The 20,715-nt window shown below is 40.9% G+C and overlaps 1 protein-coding gene across 2 annotated transcripts; it reads left to right on the top strand.

Moving 5' to 3' along the window:
• Positions 1-3,919: 3,919 nt before the first annotated feature.
• LOC146991901 (uncharacterized) lies at positions 3,920-13,790 on the top strand. Of its 2 annotated transcripts, XM_085780462.1 has the most exons (6): positions 3,920-4,402; positions 7,782-7,826; positions 8,234-8,254; positions 9,010-9,157; positions 9,395-9,556; positions 11,607-13,790. In XM_085780462.1, exons 1-6 carry the CDS (start codon positions 4,352-4,354, stop codon positions 12,734-12,736), a joined length of 1,557 nt encoding a protein of 518 aa, XP_085636588.1. In that variant the 5' UTR covers positions 3,920-4,351; the 3' UTR covers positions 12,737-13,790. The 2 variants fall into 2 exon arrangements, with proteins under 2 accessions (XP_085636588.1, XP_085636596.1); XM_085780470.1 differs by lacking the exons at positions 3,920-4,402; positions 7,782-7,826; positions 8,234-8,254 and having other exon boundaries at positions 8,907-9,155.
• The last annotated feature ends 6,925 nt before the right edge of the window (positions 13,791-20,715 follow it).

The following is a 20,715-nucleotide window of genomic DNA, read 5'->3' as shown; positions in this document are numbered from 1 at the left end:
AGCTATCTCAGCAAATATACAAACCTTTGCATGTTTCAGAACAGCCAAGTCAAATGCCGTGCAAAGCAGGGCCTTAAAAAGGGCACGGGGGGAACAAGCATACAGTACTGTCAAAGACACATTCAGAGAAAAAAGGCACAAACATAACATGCATATTAGGGAGAAAGCTCAGTCTTCCCTGATTACTTTGGAAAATGGCTGGTAATAATGCAAAGTATATGGAATTTTGCTCTCTCCCTTCAGGGACCTATTGTGCACAGAGCTGTCATTTACAGTGGCATTTTGAAATGTCACATGTCCACGAGGCACAGGATGTGACTTGACAATGTGGTAAGTGCAGGCAGATGCGATGCACGTTGTTTTTGCAGCAACAGACCACTTTGCATTTTCCCAGCATTGGTAAATTATCAAGCTTTGTGGACTTTCTGCCGGGCATTGAGAGAGAGAGAGACAGAGAGACAGAGAGAGAGAGAAAAAAAGGGAAGTCACTGTTGCATGACTTGTCTCCTTATCAGTTTTCCAGAGTGACATCATTGTCGAGGCGTCCGACTTGTCGTTTGATGGGCAGGTTCTATAATAACATGGCAATCATGAAGCTACAGGAAACATTCCTGACTGTCATTTAAGGCTTTTATTTTTCAACAACTGTGTCAAAGTCCGCAGTATGAACTCTTGAGTTTGGGCCTACTAGGATGCATCTAATCCCTCACAAAACAACCTGTGTTTTGTGTGCTGTTTCGCTGTTAGATACGTGGAGATACCTCTGCAACCATTTACAATATGATTGTTGTGCAAGTAAGATTTTATCGATGGGTGGAACAGAAAGAGAACAAACCAATATTTGTTAAATACCATATTTCAATATATGCATTTCATAACGATGAAGATAATGGAAACCATAATAGCCATTGTGATAAATGAAATTAAAACAGCAGAGTCATATCAAGAGTTCAGAGGTTTCAGAAATGTAAGATCTGAAAGGGACTGTCACAGGTTGAAAGGGTCCCTTAAGCTCTCAACACTGTTTGTTTTCTTGAAAGCAGAAAAGAAATCGCCCTGTGCCAAGAAATGGTTTAGTGGTTGTAACTGTGTCGTTTGAACATCACATGCGCCTGTTGGTTCAGCAGGATTCAGTGCCAAACGAACTTTGATCAAAGTCTCCTTTAAACCGTCACTTTAAACTGTTGTTTGAATAAATATTGCTGTTTGAATTTCTGAGAGTGAAACGATCCACTAAAAACAAACAAACAAACATGTCACCTACAGAAATATATACACTTTTACTGGAGAGAAATATATATGTGAGACAGATCTTTGTTTGTGTATTCATGGATGTGTGGTTCCTACTTTGTGCAGCAGTTGCTCCCCTCCTGTGAATAGAGAGGGGTTGATGACTCTGATATGAGATAAGAGAGAGAGACGTGCTGAAGGCCACATCTCTCACAGTTTGCGCCAGCTTGCATTTTGTGCAACGTACAAATTCCTTGGGTTGTGGAGAAGGCATAAAGTAATTAACAAGTAATTACTGCATACTGTAAATCACATGTCTTACCTCGCCATGGAAAGAAAACTAAACATGCAGAGTTTCATTTTGAATTTCCTTTAAAGGATATTTCAGACCGTGTATGTCCTCATTTAGTGTAGTGCCAAGAGTTCCTGTTTCCAGTCTCACTTTTCCACATAGTAGCAGTTGAGTGGCCTCATGTGACCTAAATGACTGATAAACTGTGCATCTGTTTAAATCAGTCTATAAGCAAAACACTGTACATGCATTTGTGCAAATTGATGTTCACAAAAACTAATTACATTATTTTCCGTTTAACAGTTATGGTTTGTTGTTTTGTGTGTGGGTGTGCACATGCATGTGTATGTGCTAATAGGGTCAGAGGAAGTGTGCTTTGTTGCATTGTGTCACTATGTGGGTGAACAAAGCAAGATTGACCAAACATGTTCACTTAAATGCTTGAGAAAATAACAGTAAATCTGGATGAAATAACATCAACTCGTATTCTACTATTGAAATAAAGGTCAATTTTAAATACTTCTTACATCACATTCGTCTCTTGTGTCTTGTTCTATTCTATAAAACAAAATTACATCTAAAAATATTGTTTTAAATTCTATATCAATTCACATCACACATCTAGTGCAGAGCCATTAACAGTTGGAAATAATGATGAACAACACGCCACATGTCATTACTGCTTCTTGTAAATTCCTGTGGCTCATTGACATGGTATGAAACATGGTGTGGTTACCCTGCTAACTAACACCTCTGACTGTTTGAGCGCAACACATCGAAAAAACGTTAACACACCCTGATTATTAATGCTGCATTTAGTAAGGCAGAGCTCCAACTTGTTTAACTGTGAGTTTTGTCAATCAAAGGTTGGAAATAAGGGGAAAACAACACAGGTAGGGCAGAGGACATACCGTGGAGTTTCCTTGTTCTCCTAGTGTCAAGGGGTTTATACACACACGCACACATGCACGCACGCATGCATGGACACACACACACACACACACACACACACACACACACACACACACACACACACACACACACACACACACACACACACACACACACACACACACACACACACACACACACTCAACCATGCCCAGACAGAGAGAGAGAGAGGGAGTATTCTCCGCAACAGGTCCTTCACCCTACTCCTACCAGGGCCTAGTAACTCAGACTCAGACAGCCTATACTCTGCTGCCCTCCTGTGACCAAAAGACAAAAATTCCAATTCTCTGCTGAAGTATTAACCTTGCATTACTGTACCATGCAATTGAACCAAGGAGTGCTTAAATAAAACAGTGATTTTTTTTGTGTTTGTTTCTTTTAAATGGACCTGGCGTCTAAAAATAAAATCTACTACTACTATAGGATAATGAAACATCATTCTTTTCAAACTGTTGAACACAAACTGTCTCTTAGTAGTAGTAGTAATGAAAAGTCAACTTATCATTTGCATGGCGTTTGAGGGTATTAGTCCAATATTGGCTTCCAAACCAGTTGTGATACAACAAAAATGATTGGAAGTACACGTTCTTCTTCTTTTTGACTTCCAGGCGATGCATTTTCTGGAAACAGTAAAAGCTACAGAAACATGTCCACAACACCTGTAAGTTGCCCTTCTACAGAGTAAAAAAAACAAAAAACATGCTTGTGGTTGACAGTTAAACCCCTACTGCATGTTGTTCTGTATGCCAAAATTAAAAGAGGCTACATGAGGGACTGAAAACTTAATTCTTTTAGGCTATGTGAGGCTGTCAAGATCATGTCGGCCTCCAACAACCCCACCAAGAGTGGTAAGGTCAAGGTCAAGGATGATAACATCAACCCTCAATATGAACATGGTTCACCAGCACTCTTTAGCTTAGCATCACAGGCTGGACTCCATACACAAAGAACTTTGTTTTTAGCCAGTATCTTAAAGTTATTATAATGGCTATGGCTAACGAACTCATGGCCAACAGTAGGCTATAAAATTTTAGGGGAAGCGATGGGTATCACTGAATTCTGGGAACATAAAACAAGAGAAACTTTATAGGATGTAAAAAGCCAGTGTAAAAATAGAAGTGTTTAGCCAGTAGCACGTTAGACCTTGCAAAAATCCTCCATTTTAAATAATATATTGTCAAAATAAAATAAAATGAAATTAAGATGTGTGTTTTCTTTAACCAACCCAGATATCTACTACATTAATGTGTTGCATTAGCTATTTATTTCAAGTTACTCTGGCTTTAAATCATCGAGCAAGACTGGATGTTTCTTTTACCATAGCATAGGCCTATATAGCCTATGTACCTATGTGTTTTTTTTTTTTTTTGTTAATGTTAATATTACTTTGTTTCACTGCAATTGCAAAGACTCATGGAGCAACAGTGTGTGTAGCTACGGAGCCCAGCAGACACAGCCTTTGTGCGGCTGTTGCTGGGAGCTCCGGCCAATCAAAGCCGCAGCGCTTCCATACAAGTAGTTCAGGGGGCTGGAGAAGCATGACATCATGCACAGCTCCGGCCCTCTCAGCGAAAACAAAGATTGAAACATCTTCATCTCACTACAGAAAACCACAGTCGACGACAGCACCGTCCGCACTGTGATAATTCCGCGGTCCCATCCGTACATTTACGCCGGGGAGGCTGAGCCCTGGTACCCGGCGGTGTGCGGAGCGGAGTCTGGGAGGGGCGTCCGTCAGTCCAGGGGAATGGCGGATGGGGAGGCCGCCGCGTCTGTGGAGTGGGGCAGCAGCGGTGATGGGGGTTTAACAGAGTGACATCCCCACCTTTGCATTTTTTGATTTCCACCACCGTGTAGCTTTGGTGTTCAGCTCTGGCCATGGATCCTGAGAAAAAGTTGACATTCTGCCTCGGGTTGACGGCTGAGGAGGTAAATGCACTGCACAGCTTTCCTTTTATGCACGCACTGCTGTCAACAGCTGGGCTTTAGTGATTCTGCAGAGCAACATGCTTTCCTCCGCCTGTGGTGTTGTTGCTGCTGCTGCTGCTGCTTTTATTGTTGGCAAACAATTGCCCCAACTTGTTCTGTGCATATTTGTCTTTTATTAATTTCTTCATCTTTTTTTTTTTTTGACTCAAGACAATAGCTGCATTTTTGCACCACTGCAGCAAATGATTTGTGTTAAGTAAAGTCAGTCAGTTAGGGGGTCCTGTTTGTTTTGTAGTCGGTGGAAAAGGCTGTATATATATGTATGTCAAGTTTTGGATTTTTGGATTTTGAATTTGGGTCTTCTAACACACCACAAAATATATATATATAAAAAAAGCACAGACTTGTAGTCAACTTTCTTTGGGAGTCATAAGCGATAGGTTATTATTGATTTCAGTGGCAGTGTGGGACATCCTGCATTGTGTTGTGGAAACTGCTGTTATAGATTTTAAGTTGATTCCTCGTTTCTAGCGTTGTAGCATTGAGAAGTTCGAGGTAATGCACCAAGGATTTACCACTAATTTATGCAGGCATGATTACAAGAGGTTTCCCTGCCAGACCCTTATAGCCTCATAAATCTAATGTACAGTTCCTTGTCCAGGAGAGGAAAGGCATACTGCTGAGTCAGGATACCACTATTTCACCGAGGATGATGTTTCCTGAAACAAAAGTTAACAAACGGTCAACGCATCACTGCACAGAACACCACCATGTAAGCAGAGAAAATGAAATCACTGCAAACGAGTATGTTATCATGGAGTGAGACATAGCTGAGGGACTCAAATCACAGCACAGTGTCATGTGCTGCTCACTGTTGTTGGCTGTGACATGCTCACACATGCGATATTTCGTTGCTTCCATGGCAACGTCAGTTTGTGTCTCGAGTAAATATTCTGCTTTTTTTAGGAACTTGGGTCTCATATCCTCACACAGGCAGTTGTGTGAAATGTTGCCTGACACATTGTGACAGCAGTTGGAGAACAAGATTGGAGAATAAGACTTTCACCTTGCCTTTATAAACCTTTATGACACCTTTTAGGGTTTAACATCCCAGGTCATAATCTTGACTACATTACATAAAATCAAGTTTTCTGCGCAGGGTTCTCACTTTCCCTATGAATATCTGACATTTCACTAGACATTTCTTGTGTGGCAGTTTGCAGAAATGTGCATATCACCGTATAATCATCTTACAGCTCTTTACAATCATTTTAAAAAAAAACTTTTATTTGCTGCTCTGATCTGCTGTATAGCCCTTTGGGACCCCAGAGGTGGAAATCATTTGTGGTTAGTCCGTGGTCTCTAGGAAAGCCTGAATGATCTCCTCACCCTCCTTGTGCACACACTTGGTGCCGTGTGGTGGGCTTACCACAGGAACTCAGCTCCACATCACGGATGCCAGAACATTTCCCCTTTTCACTCTGACTTTCTTAGTGTACTCTTTTCTTAGAGTATAGAAACTCAGTTCCATGAACCCGCTGAGGTTACGCTTGACAGTTGGATTTATCTCTGAAACGTTGTGGTTGCACAATAACCACCAGTGATGTGCACATAGAAACGCAACATCAGAAACGCAACTTCTGCAGAATATTATTTATCTATGATTAGCTGGAGCACAGTAAATGAAAAGCAGTCGTAACAGAAACAATCATTAAATCATCTTAAATCTTGAGACAAACACTTGGAGGCCAACAATTGCTCGTAGGGATGTGATTAATCAGCACTCTTGTAGAGCTTAGTAACAGACCAGACCTTTTCCCCCTTAGACACGTGTCTGTTTGTATGCTGCTTATTCTTTGATCTGATTAAATAAAAAATTCAGCTTTTTACTATTTACACAAAAATGCTGTCTAGAAAAAAATGATGTATACATTTCACTATCAATTATGTAAATATTGTATGAGGTGTAAAATAGTGCTGATGATCATGTGTTCATTGCCATATACAGTATAATATGCTGCCTGCCACCAGATCAATATCTGGCAGAAAACCTGACTTATCTGTCCTGTGCTCTGCAGGCTGCAGTGCCAGTTGCTTTTTTGGAGCCTGTGTATGTCCTTCATTAGACATTCCTCTTTCACCACAGTATCATGTAATGCTTGGCCATGCAATATTAATAAACCTGTGGCTGCATCGGGTATTGAAGAGGAGTTTACTATGCGCAGTTTTATATGATATGCCACAGCAGATATGTCACTTGGCCAACAGCTACTGCAGCTACAATGCACAGCCTAAGAGAAGTGTGTGGAGTTGGTTGCTTTATGAGATTTGGCTCATTGTCATTTGGTACTTTGTGAACAGACAGCAGTTGTGATTCTGTACTCGTTAATAGTTGTGCATGCATTGCACACATTGCACACAAATACACACACATACCGCAGTCCAGGGACAGCATTGTTTGTTAACAAAGGAGGTCTCATTTACGTGGCTGCAGTTTTGGTCTTAAACAAGGTAGCGAGCCCCCATTGTCTCCACATATTTTTTGTTTTTTTTTGACAGTAGCCCCAGCAGAGGGCACACACACACACACACACACACACACACACACACACACACACACACACACACACACACACACACACACTTTTTACTCACAGTGGGCCTGCCTGGCATTTACCGAAGCGTGAGCAGCACTCTGAATTTTGAAATCTGCACAGGGACAGAATAGCATTCGGGTAGCATAAACACACATATGGTGTAGTAGTATTCATCACCACTGCACACAAATCACTGTCGATCATTACGGCTGAGGGTTTTATCGCCTATGCTTTGATGATAGTTGAATAATTGATTTGTGAAGCAAAAAGAAAAGAAAAAGAATAAAAAATGTGCAGGTTTTTTAAAAAAAAGTAACATATAAAATATGTATGATGACGCTTTAAAGCACATGTGTGTTTGGAGAAAACAGGGAAAGGTAAACTAGAAAGCATGCAAGGTTTTAGTAGCGTGTCTGCTCCCTTCTGTCTGCCAATGTCGACAACCCACACACACACACACACACACACACACACACACACACACACATTGGGGAGAAACTCGTTTGTTAAAAAGCCGTTGACCTTCCTGTCTCCTTGAAGGACCTGGAGTACATGGCAGCCAGTGTCTTCAGCGGAAAATCAGCCTTTTAATTTGCCTTTTTTCTTTTTTTGTCATCCTTGATCAGTGGAACGAAAATACAGTATCGTCTTGTGCCCTTGACAGCTGAAACATGTCGAGCCAGGCTTTCATTTTTCCTGTCGTTTACATTCTATCATTTCTTCTTTCTACCCAACTGCTCCGTCTTAGTAATAACCATCGTGTGTCTCTTGTCCTTCACCAGATGACCATGTCCCTGCGGGGGCTGGACAGTACTGAAACCACAACGGTATGGAGCTCGACCTTCAACTACAACTAAACATGTCATGCCACTAGACAATATAAAACATTGTCCACATGAGTTTAGAAAAAAAAAAAAAACCTCCAAGCGGTGGTTGCTATGGCAATGCATAATTACTTGTTAGCACTTCAGAGTCTCATGTGTGGTAACTATGTACATAACAGATTTAGAAACCTCTCCTTGCTGCATTATTATTGTGAGTTATGCTTTTGCTCTAGTGCCTCAGTTCTTCTGAACACTCTTTTTGCCCAAGTATTCTTTCTGGCTTTTTATGACATATAAAACATTTAGTATTTCATATTCACCCCTCACCTGCTTGTGTCCTTTACAGTGACTTCCTAATAACTTAGATGCAAGTGTAAAATTTATGGAGGTCTTTTCATTTTTCTTTCTAGGTGGTGACCGTTACCCAGAAGGTAAGGTGAGGTGTACACAATTAATAAGGTGTGGAATTTGTTTAAATTTACCTCAACCTGTTGCTGCCATCTGATAGAAATGATATTAAAACTGCAAAACGGGTGGTCTTTCATACCAAGGAATTCATCATGGAGAATTATTACCCACCATAAAGCATTTTTAGCTCTGTTCAGCTTATTGTTTTGGTTTGATGGCCAGCAACTGCACAGTCTTGGTTCATTCTCAGGCTCACATCAATCCCGTTAATAGCTGCCACAGACAGCTTTCTTCAGCAGAACAGCAGACAGACACAGTTATCGATTAGCTGCCGAGCATTTAATAGCTACAGAGCAGGGTTATTCCCTCAGAAGTCGTTGGAAAACAACCCCAACGAAGTCAAGTTTTGAGATCCAACCACTAGATTTGTTCGCTTTCGCCTGTCATGTCATGTAGATGTTTCACCTGTCATCACGTGACAGTCAGGTGATAACAGGTGGTCGTATAAAGCGGGTGATTGTGATTCCAGTCTCTGTTAAAAGGCTGATATCAGATGTTATGGCCTCCTGTTTGGTCTTGACTTCATCTTCTGGTTAAAATGGGCGTAAAAATGCTAATAAGTAGCCTAGTCCTTGAGTTAAAGGTAAATTGTCAAACCTGTTTTGCCAAGGTTGAGAATGAAGTCTCAAAGCCATACATACATGCCATTACAACTTTCCATCTGCAGTGACATTATTCCCACTGTGGTTATGTTGTGATGTGATGTGTTGTCCACTAGGTGGTGAAGCAGCACGGGAGTTCTGGTAGCCAGCCTGTAGTCAGCCCCAAGTACTGTCCTGGAGTAAACAACAACCCGGGTTACCTGTGTGAAACAGGACACTGCTGCGGAGAGACAGGCTGCTGTACCTACTATTATGAACTCTGGTGTGAGTCAACCTACTGACTTTCTTGGCCACTGCCTCACTGTAGACAGGGGCCTGAGGGTGATAGCTGTAATGTGAAACGTTGTATGTCACAGGGGTAAAATGTCCAAAAACCACTGATGTTGTGAGCTGTAACTGAGCAGAGCAGAACAGAACTTTAATGTGTGTGTGTTTTTTTTTTGTTTTGTTTTTTACACTGATGAACATTCAGGTTAATTTCCTGCTTTTATTTTCTTTCAGGGTTCTGGATTCTGTGGACGGTGCTGATCCTCTTCAGCTGTTTCTGTGCTTACCGCCACCGCCGGGCCAAGCTGAGGATCCAACAGCAGCAGCGACAAAGAGAGATCAATCTGATCGCCTATAACGGAGCCTGCAACTACCCTTCCTCAATGCTGGACCTCAGTATGTTTATGGCGTCTCTGATGTGTAGATTTTAATGTGTAGCTCTGCACAGGTTGTCTCCACATTTTACATGTTCTGGATTAGGAAACACAGACCGACCCACACAACTAGGCCTGTATTAAGAAAGGTTGACACTTTGGTTATTTAATTAGCCTAGTTGTTAAACTGCTGTTAAAGAGGAACTATGCAGGATTTTTAGCTTAATTTTGCAAATTCTTTACCTTAATTAAACAGCTTTGGAGTAATTGTGATGGTTTAATGAATCACATAACTTTTTATGAGGGAGAATGGAGGCTCTCTGCCCTCAACGTAGCTCTTGTATGAAAACCGACCCAGTTCTCGTCTCTGCCCACTGCGTCACAAATGTGCCCTGTAGCCCGCAGTCCCTGGTTTATGACAGATAAGACTTCACAAATATACACATCGTAACATCGTATATGATATATAACGTTATGTACCGCTCTATGGATTGATGTCTCGCCAGCTTTGTTGTAAACAAATGCACATGGCCGGGAGGAGGGTTAGCAAAACAGCGGGAAAGTGACCGGACTTGGATAGTTCCCCTTTAATATAATATTGAGTGTTATAACATTGACATTACCAAACACAACAAATTCAATTTGATAACACAATCATAATGTTACATCAACATAAACATGGAATATTGATGTTCATTATACAGCAAATATTGTTTAATTTGAGCACCTATTCCACAAAGAAAAGGTAGAGACTTTGCATTTGAAGTAGGATGAATGGTCTTGTTTCTTTTTGTAAATAACACAACTCTGAAGAACATAAAACATGTTAGAAACATAGCGTCATATGTTGGACAATGGCCTCAGTATTACGGAATAGGGCTGGTGTTATTCTACATTTTTCTTAACTCTCAATGTGCTCATCTATGTCTCTCAGTTCTTGCTGACCTCCACAGCCTGTCACTGTGTTGTTACTCAGCTCCAAGCCCATTGGTGTCTTCCCACCAATGGGCTTGGTGTACAACAGGCCATTAAAAGCAGGGTTGGAGATCCTATTCTGGAGCATTTTTTAATAAATTGCTTGAAATCCTCTTTACACTCCGATTGCAACCAATTCATTAAATGTTTTTTCACAAAGATGAAAAAAGTCAGTGACCTGTGGGACAGACACTCCTGTAAAAACACCATCCAATCATCTTGAATGCAACATTCAAGTCAATTGGACCTCCTGTCCCTGCCTCCCTCCTCTCCACATCAAAGTAGTTCAGTAAAGAGTTGGAGAGTTTTTGTCTTTTGGCTGAAAAAGGTTCTTGACAAATCCACAAGTAAAGTCAAAACTTAAAGCAGATATCAGTGGAATGTTTTTGTTAATATAAGTCCTAAATAGTCCTATTTTCCGTCAGCAATCACTTACATGAAGTATTTCAGCCTAAACTCGAGTCTCTCCGTCACTCTGCTCTGCTGTAACCCGAGGAGAAAATTTTCCTTGTGGGATACAAGTGTTATCCAATGAGGAGAGAGAACGGCATGAAGGGCTGTGTGTGCAGCCAAGGGATGCGCGTGAATGTGGTGACGTAGCACGAGGACCAATTGATGCCTGACAAGGGCGGGGGCTGCTAACTCATGGTGCGTTCAAGGAAACTCGTACTTTGTGTTTTTCCTTCCTGTGAAGTCATACCAGTTCGATCTGGTACGAGTTCACGGGTCGGAAGTTACGAGTGGCCGTTATAGGGAACTTTCACAGACAACAGGACGGTAAAAACACGAGCTACGGGTTACCTGGAACGCTACCAAGTCGTAGTTGTGACTTGAAGCTGTAACTTACGGTTTCAAAAGCCTGCCTTGAACACAGCATTAGCCGAAACGGCCGTGCCGCTGTTATCTGCTTTAACTTGTGGATTGTCAAGAACCTTTTTTAGCAGAGGATACACACTTGCTCTAGTTACTGCCACAGGACACCCAGTAGAACTGATGTGCTCTTAAAAGTTTATCAGCGGAGGTTTGTTTTAACAGTTAAAGAAAGATGAACTCTTGCCACTTTGCCACATCTGAGCCGATCTTTCCTTTGTCTTCAGGTTTCCTAGCTTCCTTCAAGTTGCCCTCCTATGAGGAGGTGGCTGCGCAGCCCAGCACCCCTCCTCCGCCTTACAGCTCCGTCTTCGCCCTGCAGGGAGGTATGGGGGGTCCTAGCTCCTCTTTCTCCCATCATCACCACCACCGTCACCCCTGCCCCCCTTACCTGGGCCCCGGCCCCAGTGGCCTGACTTCCTCCCAGAGCTCTGACAACTGCTACACCAGCTGCTCCTGCGAGTCGTGCTCCCTCACCTCCCCGTCGAGCACCTCCTTCTCTGTGCAGGTGACGGACGAGACGTACGACAGCAGCCGCCTCTCTACGCCCAGCGAAGCAGGGGGCGACTGCTCCATCATGGGTCCGTCGAGGGCCGGGGTGGCCTTTACTCAGACGCCCTCCCCGCCACCTCCATCGCAACTTCCGCCTGATGTCGTACCCGCGGCCACCCCGGATGTCATACCCATGCAGAGACGTTCCATTGGCGGTGAAGGATTTTCACCTCCGGCCCCACCACTGTCTCTTCCTTTACGCTCTCGTCCGTCACACCCTTCTCGCCTTCCGCTTTCTCCCCTCATCCTGTTATCTACCCTCCCTCCTGGTCAGATCCACCCTCTTCTCCTCTCTGACCCACTTGGGGCCATAGCTGTGAAGAAAGAGATGGAGGAGGCCTCACCTAATGGCCCAACTCCCAGGCCCACGCCGTCTCCCCCTAAACAGGCTCTCTTCTCTTCAAACGTGGCCGTTTTCACACAGTGCAGCAGCAAAGAGGAGCAGAAACGAGAAAAGGAAGAAGAGGAAGAGGAAGAAGAAGACGATGAGGAGGAGGACCACTTCCGGCATCGTCGTCTAACGGGCGACTCGGGCATCGAGGTGTGTCGCTGCCACGTGAAGAGAGAGGAACAAGAGGAGGAACTGCAGAAGGTGCATTTAGCTAAAGGGGGTAAAGAAGATGTGATGGCGGAGGAGAGGGCGGATGTGCTGCATGACAGCGTGGACTGCTCCCTCCGAGCCAAGACCGGCGGGCAGTCACCCCTCCTGGACGACTGTGTGGAGCAGCAAGGCCACGTCTCCTCATCCTCCTCCGGTGTCATCCAGAAGACAGGCGAGGCCATCATCACCATGGAGTCCTTGTAGGCCAGCAGCCCGGCGATACGTCGTCGGATAGTGAGATATTAATGTGTAATGACGTCATTACAGATCAAGACTAGTCGGTGAGAGGTTGAATCACTGAAGAAAAGTCTTGGAGGTTTTAATGGTTGTGAGCCAAGGAGCAGGTTAAGAAATAGATCCACTTATTTCCTGCAGTGTGTTCTATTTCAAAGGAGAAACAGAGGGCTGAGAGTCATATTTTGTAGTTTCTACATTTGGTTTGTGGTTTAGGAGAAAGGAAAGCATATCTTGTTCTCTAAAGTGATGAAAATAATTGTTCTTTCCCTTTCTCCATCACTTTCCCACATGCTAACCATTCTGACAAGTGGTTCAGTGTCAACATACCAACATCCTTTTTACCTCTCTTTACTCTGCATGACACAACATTGCTAAAATTAGCAATTTAAGCTCTTTGCAATGAAATCCCTGATAGTCTGTGGTTTTCAACCCGGGGGTTCAGGGTCTAAAGGTGAAACTGAAAGGTCATATGAGGATTAAACGTTTAAGAAAGGAAAAAAAAAAAGCTGTACAGAATTATATGATATTTTTCTGATGTTTCTCTAATCTTTCCTTTTTTTAAATGTGAAATTACAGATTCAACAGAATTACAGATGATTTAGCTTAAACAATCTGAGAAGCAAAAATCAATCCTTGGTGGAATTGCTAAGAAGTTATTATGCAATGTATGATGATGGATCTCAACAAGATATTCTTTAAATTTAAGGATCATATGGCAAAAGGTTCAGGGTCACTGCCTTATGTCATATAATAAAGCAGTGAATCGATCAACTTTAATAACCAGAGACAAGACTGTTTATCTTAAATTCTACTTTAAGAAATATGATTCTTGAAGTAAAAACCACAGAACTGTGTTTTCAAACGAGCTCAGTAACAAGCATCATATAATCTTGTAGCTTTTAAAGAACTGAAAACAGTTCAGAAATATTGATCAGTGAAATACTCAACACGATACGTTGTAGGGTGAATTTCTGCTTTCACCAGCCTACTTCCCTCTGTTCATCAGAGGACACAATGATAGAAGGCAGGGGCGGCGCTAGGGATTTTGGGCCCCATGAAAAGAATCTTTACAGGGCCCCCAACACAGCGGCAACATTTTTTGATGCTATTTTACGTAGGCTACATACAATTATGCATTTTAATGGTATTTTTGACTATCATTACCATATTTGTGAAAGAAGAACAACATGACAGTTGACATGTACAGAATTCATGATTCATTTATTTGCTGCAACACTGATTCTTAAATAGGAAATAAACAATGATCAGTAAAATCTGCTGGCCAGAAACCAGGGTCTTCTTCCCTTTCAAATACCTCAACATCAGCTTGTTTTTCTTCATTCAGTCCATCCTCCTCTGAATTACTTTCAACATCTTCGTCCTCACTCTCTGTCGCCTGTGTTTCTGCGCTCTCACTTTCATCTGTACCCTCTTCCATCTCTTCCTCTACATTCCTCCCTGACAAACCAGAAGAGGGTCCTGGACCTGGCTCTGTAGAGTGTACATGACATACATTAATTATATAGTATTTCCTATAATATAACTATTTGTAATAGCATAGTCACCAACATGTAAACTTCTCAGATTGGACTGAGAGCAGTCACCCCAGTCTGCTGCACACACCACAGATGAACCATTAAACTTGTTCAAAATGATTTTTATTTCATTCATTTTTATTTATAAAGTCATTTTGGGTCTGCTCCCCCTCTATTTATGTAACTATCTCTCCAAATCTCAAAGCAATTACCGCCTACGTTCAAATGAGTTTTATTTATTAAACGTGCCCAAAGTTAACACTGAATTTGGTAAGCACTGTTTTAAGTATGCTGCACCTGCTGCTTGGAATGCACTGCAGAAAACTCTAAAGCTAAAGGAGCTGATCAACCTTGGATCTTTGAAAACTCGTGTGAGAGAAATTGGAGCAGCTTCATATCGCACTTGTTCTTGTTTTAATGTGAATCCGAACTTTTAGTCCTGTTGCTTTTATCTTGTATTGTATTTTATCTGTGTGTTGTGTGATTTCTGTGTCATGTATGTGTAGTAACTTTTCTGCTGCTGTCTTGGCCAGGCTTCCCTTGAAAAAGAGGCCATTGTGTCTCAATGGGACCGACCTGGTTAAATAAAGGCAAAATAAAAAAATAAAAATTTTAATTAATCTTTCCCATAACAGATTCACCTTTGTATTGTTTTGAGACAGTAGTAAAATGTATTAATTATTATTATTATTATTATTATTATTATTATTATTATTATTATTATTATTATTATTATTTCAACACACACAGCTGCTCACCTTCCTCATGTGGGGGCACTGGGGCTGGTTCAGGGGCAGGGGGAGTTTGGGGCTGACAGCTGCTGCAGCTGCTGGTGCACTTGACTCTGTTCAGAATGAGGCATCATTTTGACAGAAGGGAGGTCAACTAATTGAATAAGAACAGCTTGATAAATGTTTGACTGGATTGATTATTTAACTAAAATAACAGTGAAATGTAAAAATCCAGAGTTTTCTTGAGTTAACATGGTGAGAAAAGTGAGCTAGCTTATAGACCACAGACAGGGATGAAGTTAATATTCCATAACTTTCCACCACAACTAACAAACCCACCTTTTTTTCTGAAATACTGGGTGACATATTGTCGACCCTTCAACTCCTTCTCCTCTCTTAATTTCTTTTCTTTTCGTTTTTGGCTGCCTGCTATTTGAGGCATACTGCCGTCTCCACCTCTTTGCTGCTGTGGCTCTGTGTGACAAAGCGCCGGTGCGCTACCTGCAGCTGATCCAGTCGGACTCTCTTACCATTTTACATAAATAGAGAGGGGGAAGGGGGGGCCCTGCAGGTGTTGATGTTTCCAAAACAAATAAAGTTATTGTTACCAGGACATTGAAAATAAAATATTTGTGATTATATGTTAGTTAATAACTTAGTGTCATATTATTTTTTCTGTATTATCATTTCATCATCATTAGGGACCTCTCTGGGCCCCCCTCAATCATGGGCCCCTAGAATCCGTCTCCTTTACCCCCCCTTTTCGGCGCCCCTGATAGAAGGCAACTATTCTGACTGATACCAGGGGTGCGTGTTTTCTACATTTATGTCTCTTATATTCCCTTAAGGAAAAGGGGAGCAAGCATTGATTAAAATGTGTTTGGGTGGCGCAGCTTTACAATGGTATTATGACTATACATTGTTGTTTCAGACTGTTAAATGAATAAACTGTATAATTACCTGACTGTTTGGACTTTGGATGTAATGTATTTGAACATGTTCCTATTTGGTCATTGCCTTTTTTTTGTTTGCAAGGCAATGTAAATCTGATTCCTCTGCAGATGGACTATTGAGTTTTTTAAGGCAGAAACTTTAAGCCCAATTTCATCACTGATAATGAATGTAAAAGGTTATGTATCGCAACAACAACAAAAAAGATTTAAATTGTTTACGGAGAGTTTTTATAGCATGATGCTTGACTGAAAATTTCTGGAAGATGTGTCAAAAACAGCAGCAAGGCAATACAAACTGCCAGGTGTGGGCTTTGAGACAACACTTTTGAAATGAAGTTTCCATTGTTGTGTGTAACACTTGTAAATGTAAAGAGTGAAGGTTTAAAGTCACAGTCAGTATCATGTTTTTTTTTTTTTATTTAATTTAATTTCCACTGTGACTGAAGTTGGACTGCTTTCCTGTACATGTGTCCCAGTTGATCTGTCTTTGTGCATGAAGCCATTTGCCATCTGATGTCCAATTGTACAGAGTCTCTCACTAAGAATAGTCTCTGCCTGAGCAAGTGCAGTGTGACACCTTTGATCGATACTGTGTCTCAGTATTTTAGTGGGAAGAGCACATGTGTATTCTCTTGTGATTGATTAAGTCCAAACTGTACTTAAGAATAGGGCAAGTTTTAGAGGGAAACAATGTCTCAAATCACATTTTGTACATGCTTGTCTTGCTGTAGTTATTATGAGACGGGTGTTTCTACTTCATTGACAAGATGCCACTTTGCTGTGTCGGCTCGTTGCAAAGCCGAATTAATTGTCTCGATGCTTTCAACTCATTTATAGTTGTGTGGGCAGAAAACTTTTGCCTCGATTCAGCTTTGTAAAACCTTTATTCATCAAAGACAAATCACGCGTGTTGGTGTGTACCTTAAAAAAGGTGTGTAGGGAATGAGGTTTGTATTGCGGTGTGGTTTTGTCATGCGGGTCATCTTGGTAGCCCTTGATCTTCTCTGTTCAAAGCTCTTGTGCAGTGACTCACAGGTGTAACTCTGAGGTTCATCCTCTGAGCACATCCACATAAAAGCCTTCTGGCTTTTTTTTGGCTTAAGTCAAAGTTTTTATTTTCATTAAAATTTAGCAGATTTTTTTTTTCTGTTTTCTTTTTTTTTTTTAAGTATATGGTGCCTAGATAAAAATAGACTTTCTCTTAGGCATTCTGTAGTTTAATGCTGCTATGTGAATGTGTGTGTTTTCTGGAAATTGTGTATAGTCTTAACATCAGACATTTTATAGCAGTGCTTGGCAGTCTCTTTGTAAAAATATACACAGTACACACGAGACTTGCAAAAATAGTATTTAGCAATAGTATTCACACTTTTTTTTCTCCTTACTCTAGTTAATGCTGGTTGATAGGAAATGAACTGTTGTGAAAAAGACATTTACCTCTTCATTACTGATCCATGAGCTGTGCTGGGCAGTGGCCCTTGATTGTACATAACACAGCGTTTTTAATGCCTTTGGCTTAAGGTTTCTCCCAAGTGCAAACTCAGATTATCTGGTTTTACCTTTAGCCTTGGTTTATGCCTCTCATGTATTACCATTAACACTCGAGTGATACACCCAAGCTATTGTGGTTCTGAAGGATAAGTACCTGACTATCTTTGAAAAACCTGACGATATTTCCACTTTCCTCAAAGACTCTTTAGTCCAGGTTAAAAAAAATGATGCGAAATATTTTTAACCCATTTCCCAGGTTGCAATGCTATTTCTTTCATATCGCATACAATTGGCTGGAAAAAAGGAAAATGTACCTGACAGTTTTATTTTTCTGTTGTTGTTGTTTTATATAGCCTATATTTATTTGGTCTTGATTCATATGATGCATCTTGATATGCTAAAGACCAGAAAATTGTATCTGGTATTCTCCCTTTGGGTAATGAGGTCAGCAATAACATGCAGGAGCAAGGCAATGTACACTGTCTATTCTGGGAGAAAGTCCTTTTTGATGTGTTTCAGGTTTCTCTTAAACTAAAAGGCTAAATGATTTACTGTGGTGTTACACAGCACATGTTTTTTTCATGCCAATATGAAACTCAGAAAACTCTATTGTGAACGTTATTCATATTAGTCTTTACTGAAGGAGTTTTCGAAGTGTAGTTTTATAGTACGCAACAATACCTTTATGAGTTTTCATTGTCTTTAAGCCTATGTGTGAAAAATGGCTAACTTTTGGAGGTGCTAGTGATGGAGCAGGCAACTTAGAAAAAAGTGGAAAAAACACTCTCATCTTAAAGAGCAGAAAAAAAAATCTTTATTTTAACAAGAACAAAACATATTTTTTCTTTATTTTGTAAAATTAAGAAAAAAGGCCTTGGGCAGAAACGTTTTTGTTAAAATTAAGACTTTTGTCGGCAGTTGAAGCGTTTTCCCCCCTTTTTTCTAAGTAGCTCTGTGATGTAAACATAATGGTAATACACAAGATTCACAACCTGCGGCTTGTTTAACCTCGACTCTGATTTCTCACAGAAACCAAACTGAGTTCAGTGTATATAGAACTACTTAAATTTAGCATAGCAGCTAGTGTGTACAGACAAAATGCCCAAACTCTACCCTCGTTGCCACTGTAGGCCAAGGCCTGATTTAAGACTGTTACCTCGCTGAGTTTTGACTGCAAAGGACTGTTTACTTCTCCTTATCAAGATAGTATTTACTCTATATTTATACTGACTTTATTTTGTAATGCCAAGAATTGAAGAATTGAAACACACACATAGCCTACATACACACAAAGAGAGCCCACATTGGTATGGCTGAAATAGTTTGCCAGGAAAAAACAAAAGAAAACATTAAACCCTGTTGAGTCAGGATAACTCTTTTAGATTGTCTCCCAAAAGCGTTCTCCTTTTCCTCCTGCAGCTATGGGACAGCAGGATTTATAGCAGTATCAATATGTAATTGTATGTGGAATAGTTCAGATTAATATTACTACGACAAAATGTGGTGTTCTTTGAGGGTATCTTTGTGCAATTCTACCTGCAGCTCTTCAGTGTGTCGTACGCATGTGTGAGAGACTTGTTGTCAGCCGTGTTGTGGCGTTTAATCATTGTTGCTTATTATGAGGCCAAAGTTGAGTGTTGTTGGTATTTGTTAACAGGATATTTGTCAATATAAATAGGCTATCCCAACATTTTTATGTCATCATGGATATCGAGTTGCTTTTATATCTTGGTGTATAGCATAGAGATTTCTGATGCATACTCTGATGTAAGACCCAAACAATGAAATGCTGTCACATTTTTAAAGATCTATTTTGTTTGCACATCTTTTGGTGCTTTTCTTTTCTTTCAGAAGGTTAGGTTGTGTTTGGGTTTCTTCCATTTGACTTTTATTTTTCCTTGATGCCGATTGGGATTCTACCGCGTTGGACTCTGACACCTGCGCTACTTTATTCAACAAAAACTGTGGAATTTGTGTAAAAAATAAATGCTACCAAGTGCTACCAAGTGCATGTATGTGTCTCTGTTCTACAGTGAAATACAGCAAACGTCTCAACTTTTATTTAAGCAAGGAATGAGCTCAAAAAAACACCCACACATGAGGAGCTGTCACTGTGACTCAGGGTGAATCATCAGGCTGCACTCACTCTGAAAGCTTCATTTTTTTGAGGAGTAAACCACATGAAGAAAAACCAGTATGAAATGAGTGATAATATTGAGCTGACAGTATTGTGGTGTCAATGCTGACAAATACAGCTTATAATATGAAAATACTAACTGGCTTTTATAGTCTTATATACGTGCTAAGCAACAACAACTGTCATAACCCTTAACAAGAACTGTTAACTGCCAGACCAGAGATAGCCTATTATCTATTACCAGTACAGGCAACTAAACTGCAGTTCCTAAAACTCAAGGACCACAGAAACTTAACTACTGTGCAAGAATTACATTTTTTTTTTTTTTGCTCATACATTTGAGCAGTGTAATTCATTTTACCAGACTCATAAATACAAGTCACAAGTCTAGCCCCACTGTACAAGTGTATTAGTTGACAACCTGAAGTCAATCTAACCGACAAAGACATTACTTACTAGTCTTGGAACAAGTTAGTGAGTTTGGCATCTGTCTTACATCCTGTCTTTTGTCTGAGCTCTTCCCAACAAGCATAGGTCAGTCCAAGATTTACCGTTTTATGGTCCCTTGCTTGGCTTTTAACTTCAAGTCAGTTTCTTATAGCTGGGTGAGAGGTGTTGATATGTGACCTGTTGCCATAAGCGGTAGGCCTATGTGTTCTTGATAGAGGTGCCAGACAGGAAACTGAAGTTATAACTGAAAGGCTTTGCTTTGTCCCCTGATTTGGAAATTCATCTTTGTAAACACACACACTGTGTAAAAAGAAAAAAAATCTGATCTAGAATTGAACCCTTCCTTATTTCAGTCATGGGCATGTTGCATAAGAGGAAACAGGTGCACCTTTTTGGCATTGAACCTCATTTGGGAGCCCTACCTCAGAAGGCAGCAGTCTGTATTTCCCATAAAACAAAGTCAGGAAAAAGGCGTCAATGCAAAGGTCAGAGAGAGGAGAAGAATCACACCATGAACTGATCTCTTCTCTGATTTTAATGCACAATCAATAAATAGCATGTTGTAAATTGAATTTAGTGAACGGACAAGAGGCTCATAAGCCCATTTCTGCCATATGGACCAAATGCAAAATTAACCCAGTCATGATTA

This window comes from Trachurus japonicus, chromosome 1 (genome assembly GCF_045865225.1).
Source record: "Trachurus japonicus isolate A0001 chromosome 1, Traja_1.0".
In the NCBI taxonomy this organism is placed as follows: Eukaryota; Metazoa; Chordata; class Actinopteri; order Carangiformes; family Carangidae; genus Trachurus; species Trachurus japonicus.
This window is presented reverse-complemented; position numbering and strand designations above follow the sequence as displayed.

Excerpts from the sequence above, each read along its gene's own strand:
- LOC146991901 (XM_085780462.1), top strand. The coding sequence starts at position 4,352 with ATGGATCCTGAGAAAAAGTTGACATTCTGCCTCGGGTTGACGGCTGAG. Across the intron at positions 4,403-7,781 it reads TCGGGTTGACGGCTGAGGAG|ATGACCATGTCCCTGCGGGG; the intron begins GTAAATGCACTG and ends GTCCTTCACCAG. Across the intron at positions 8,255-9,009 it reads TGGTGACCGTTACCCAGAAG|GTGGTGAAGCAGCACGGGAG; the intron begins GTAAGGTGAGGT and ends GTTGTCCACTAG.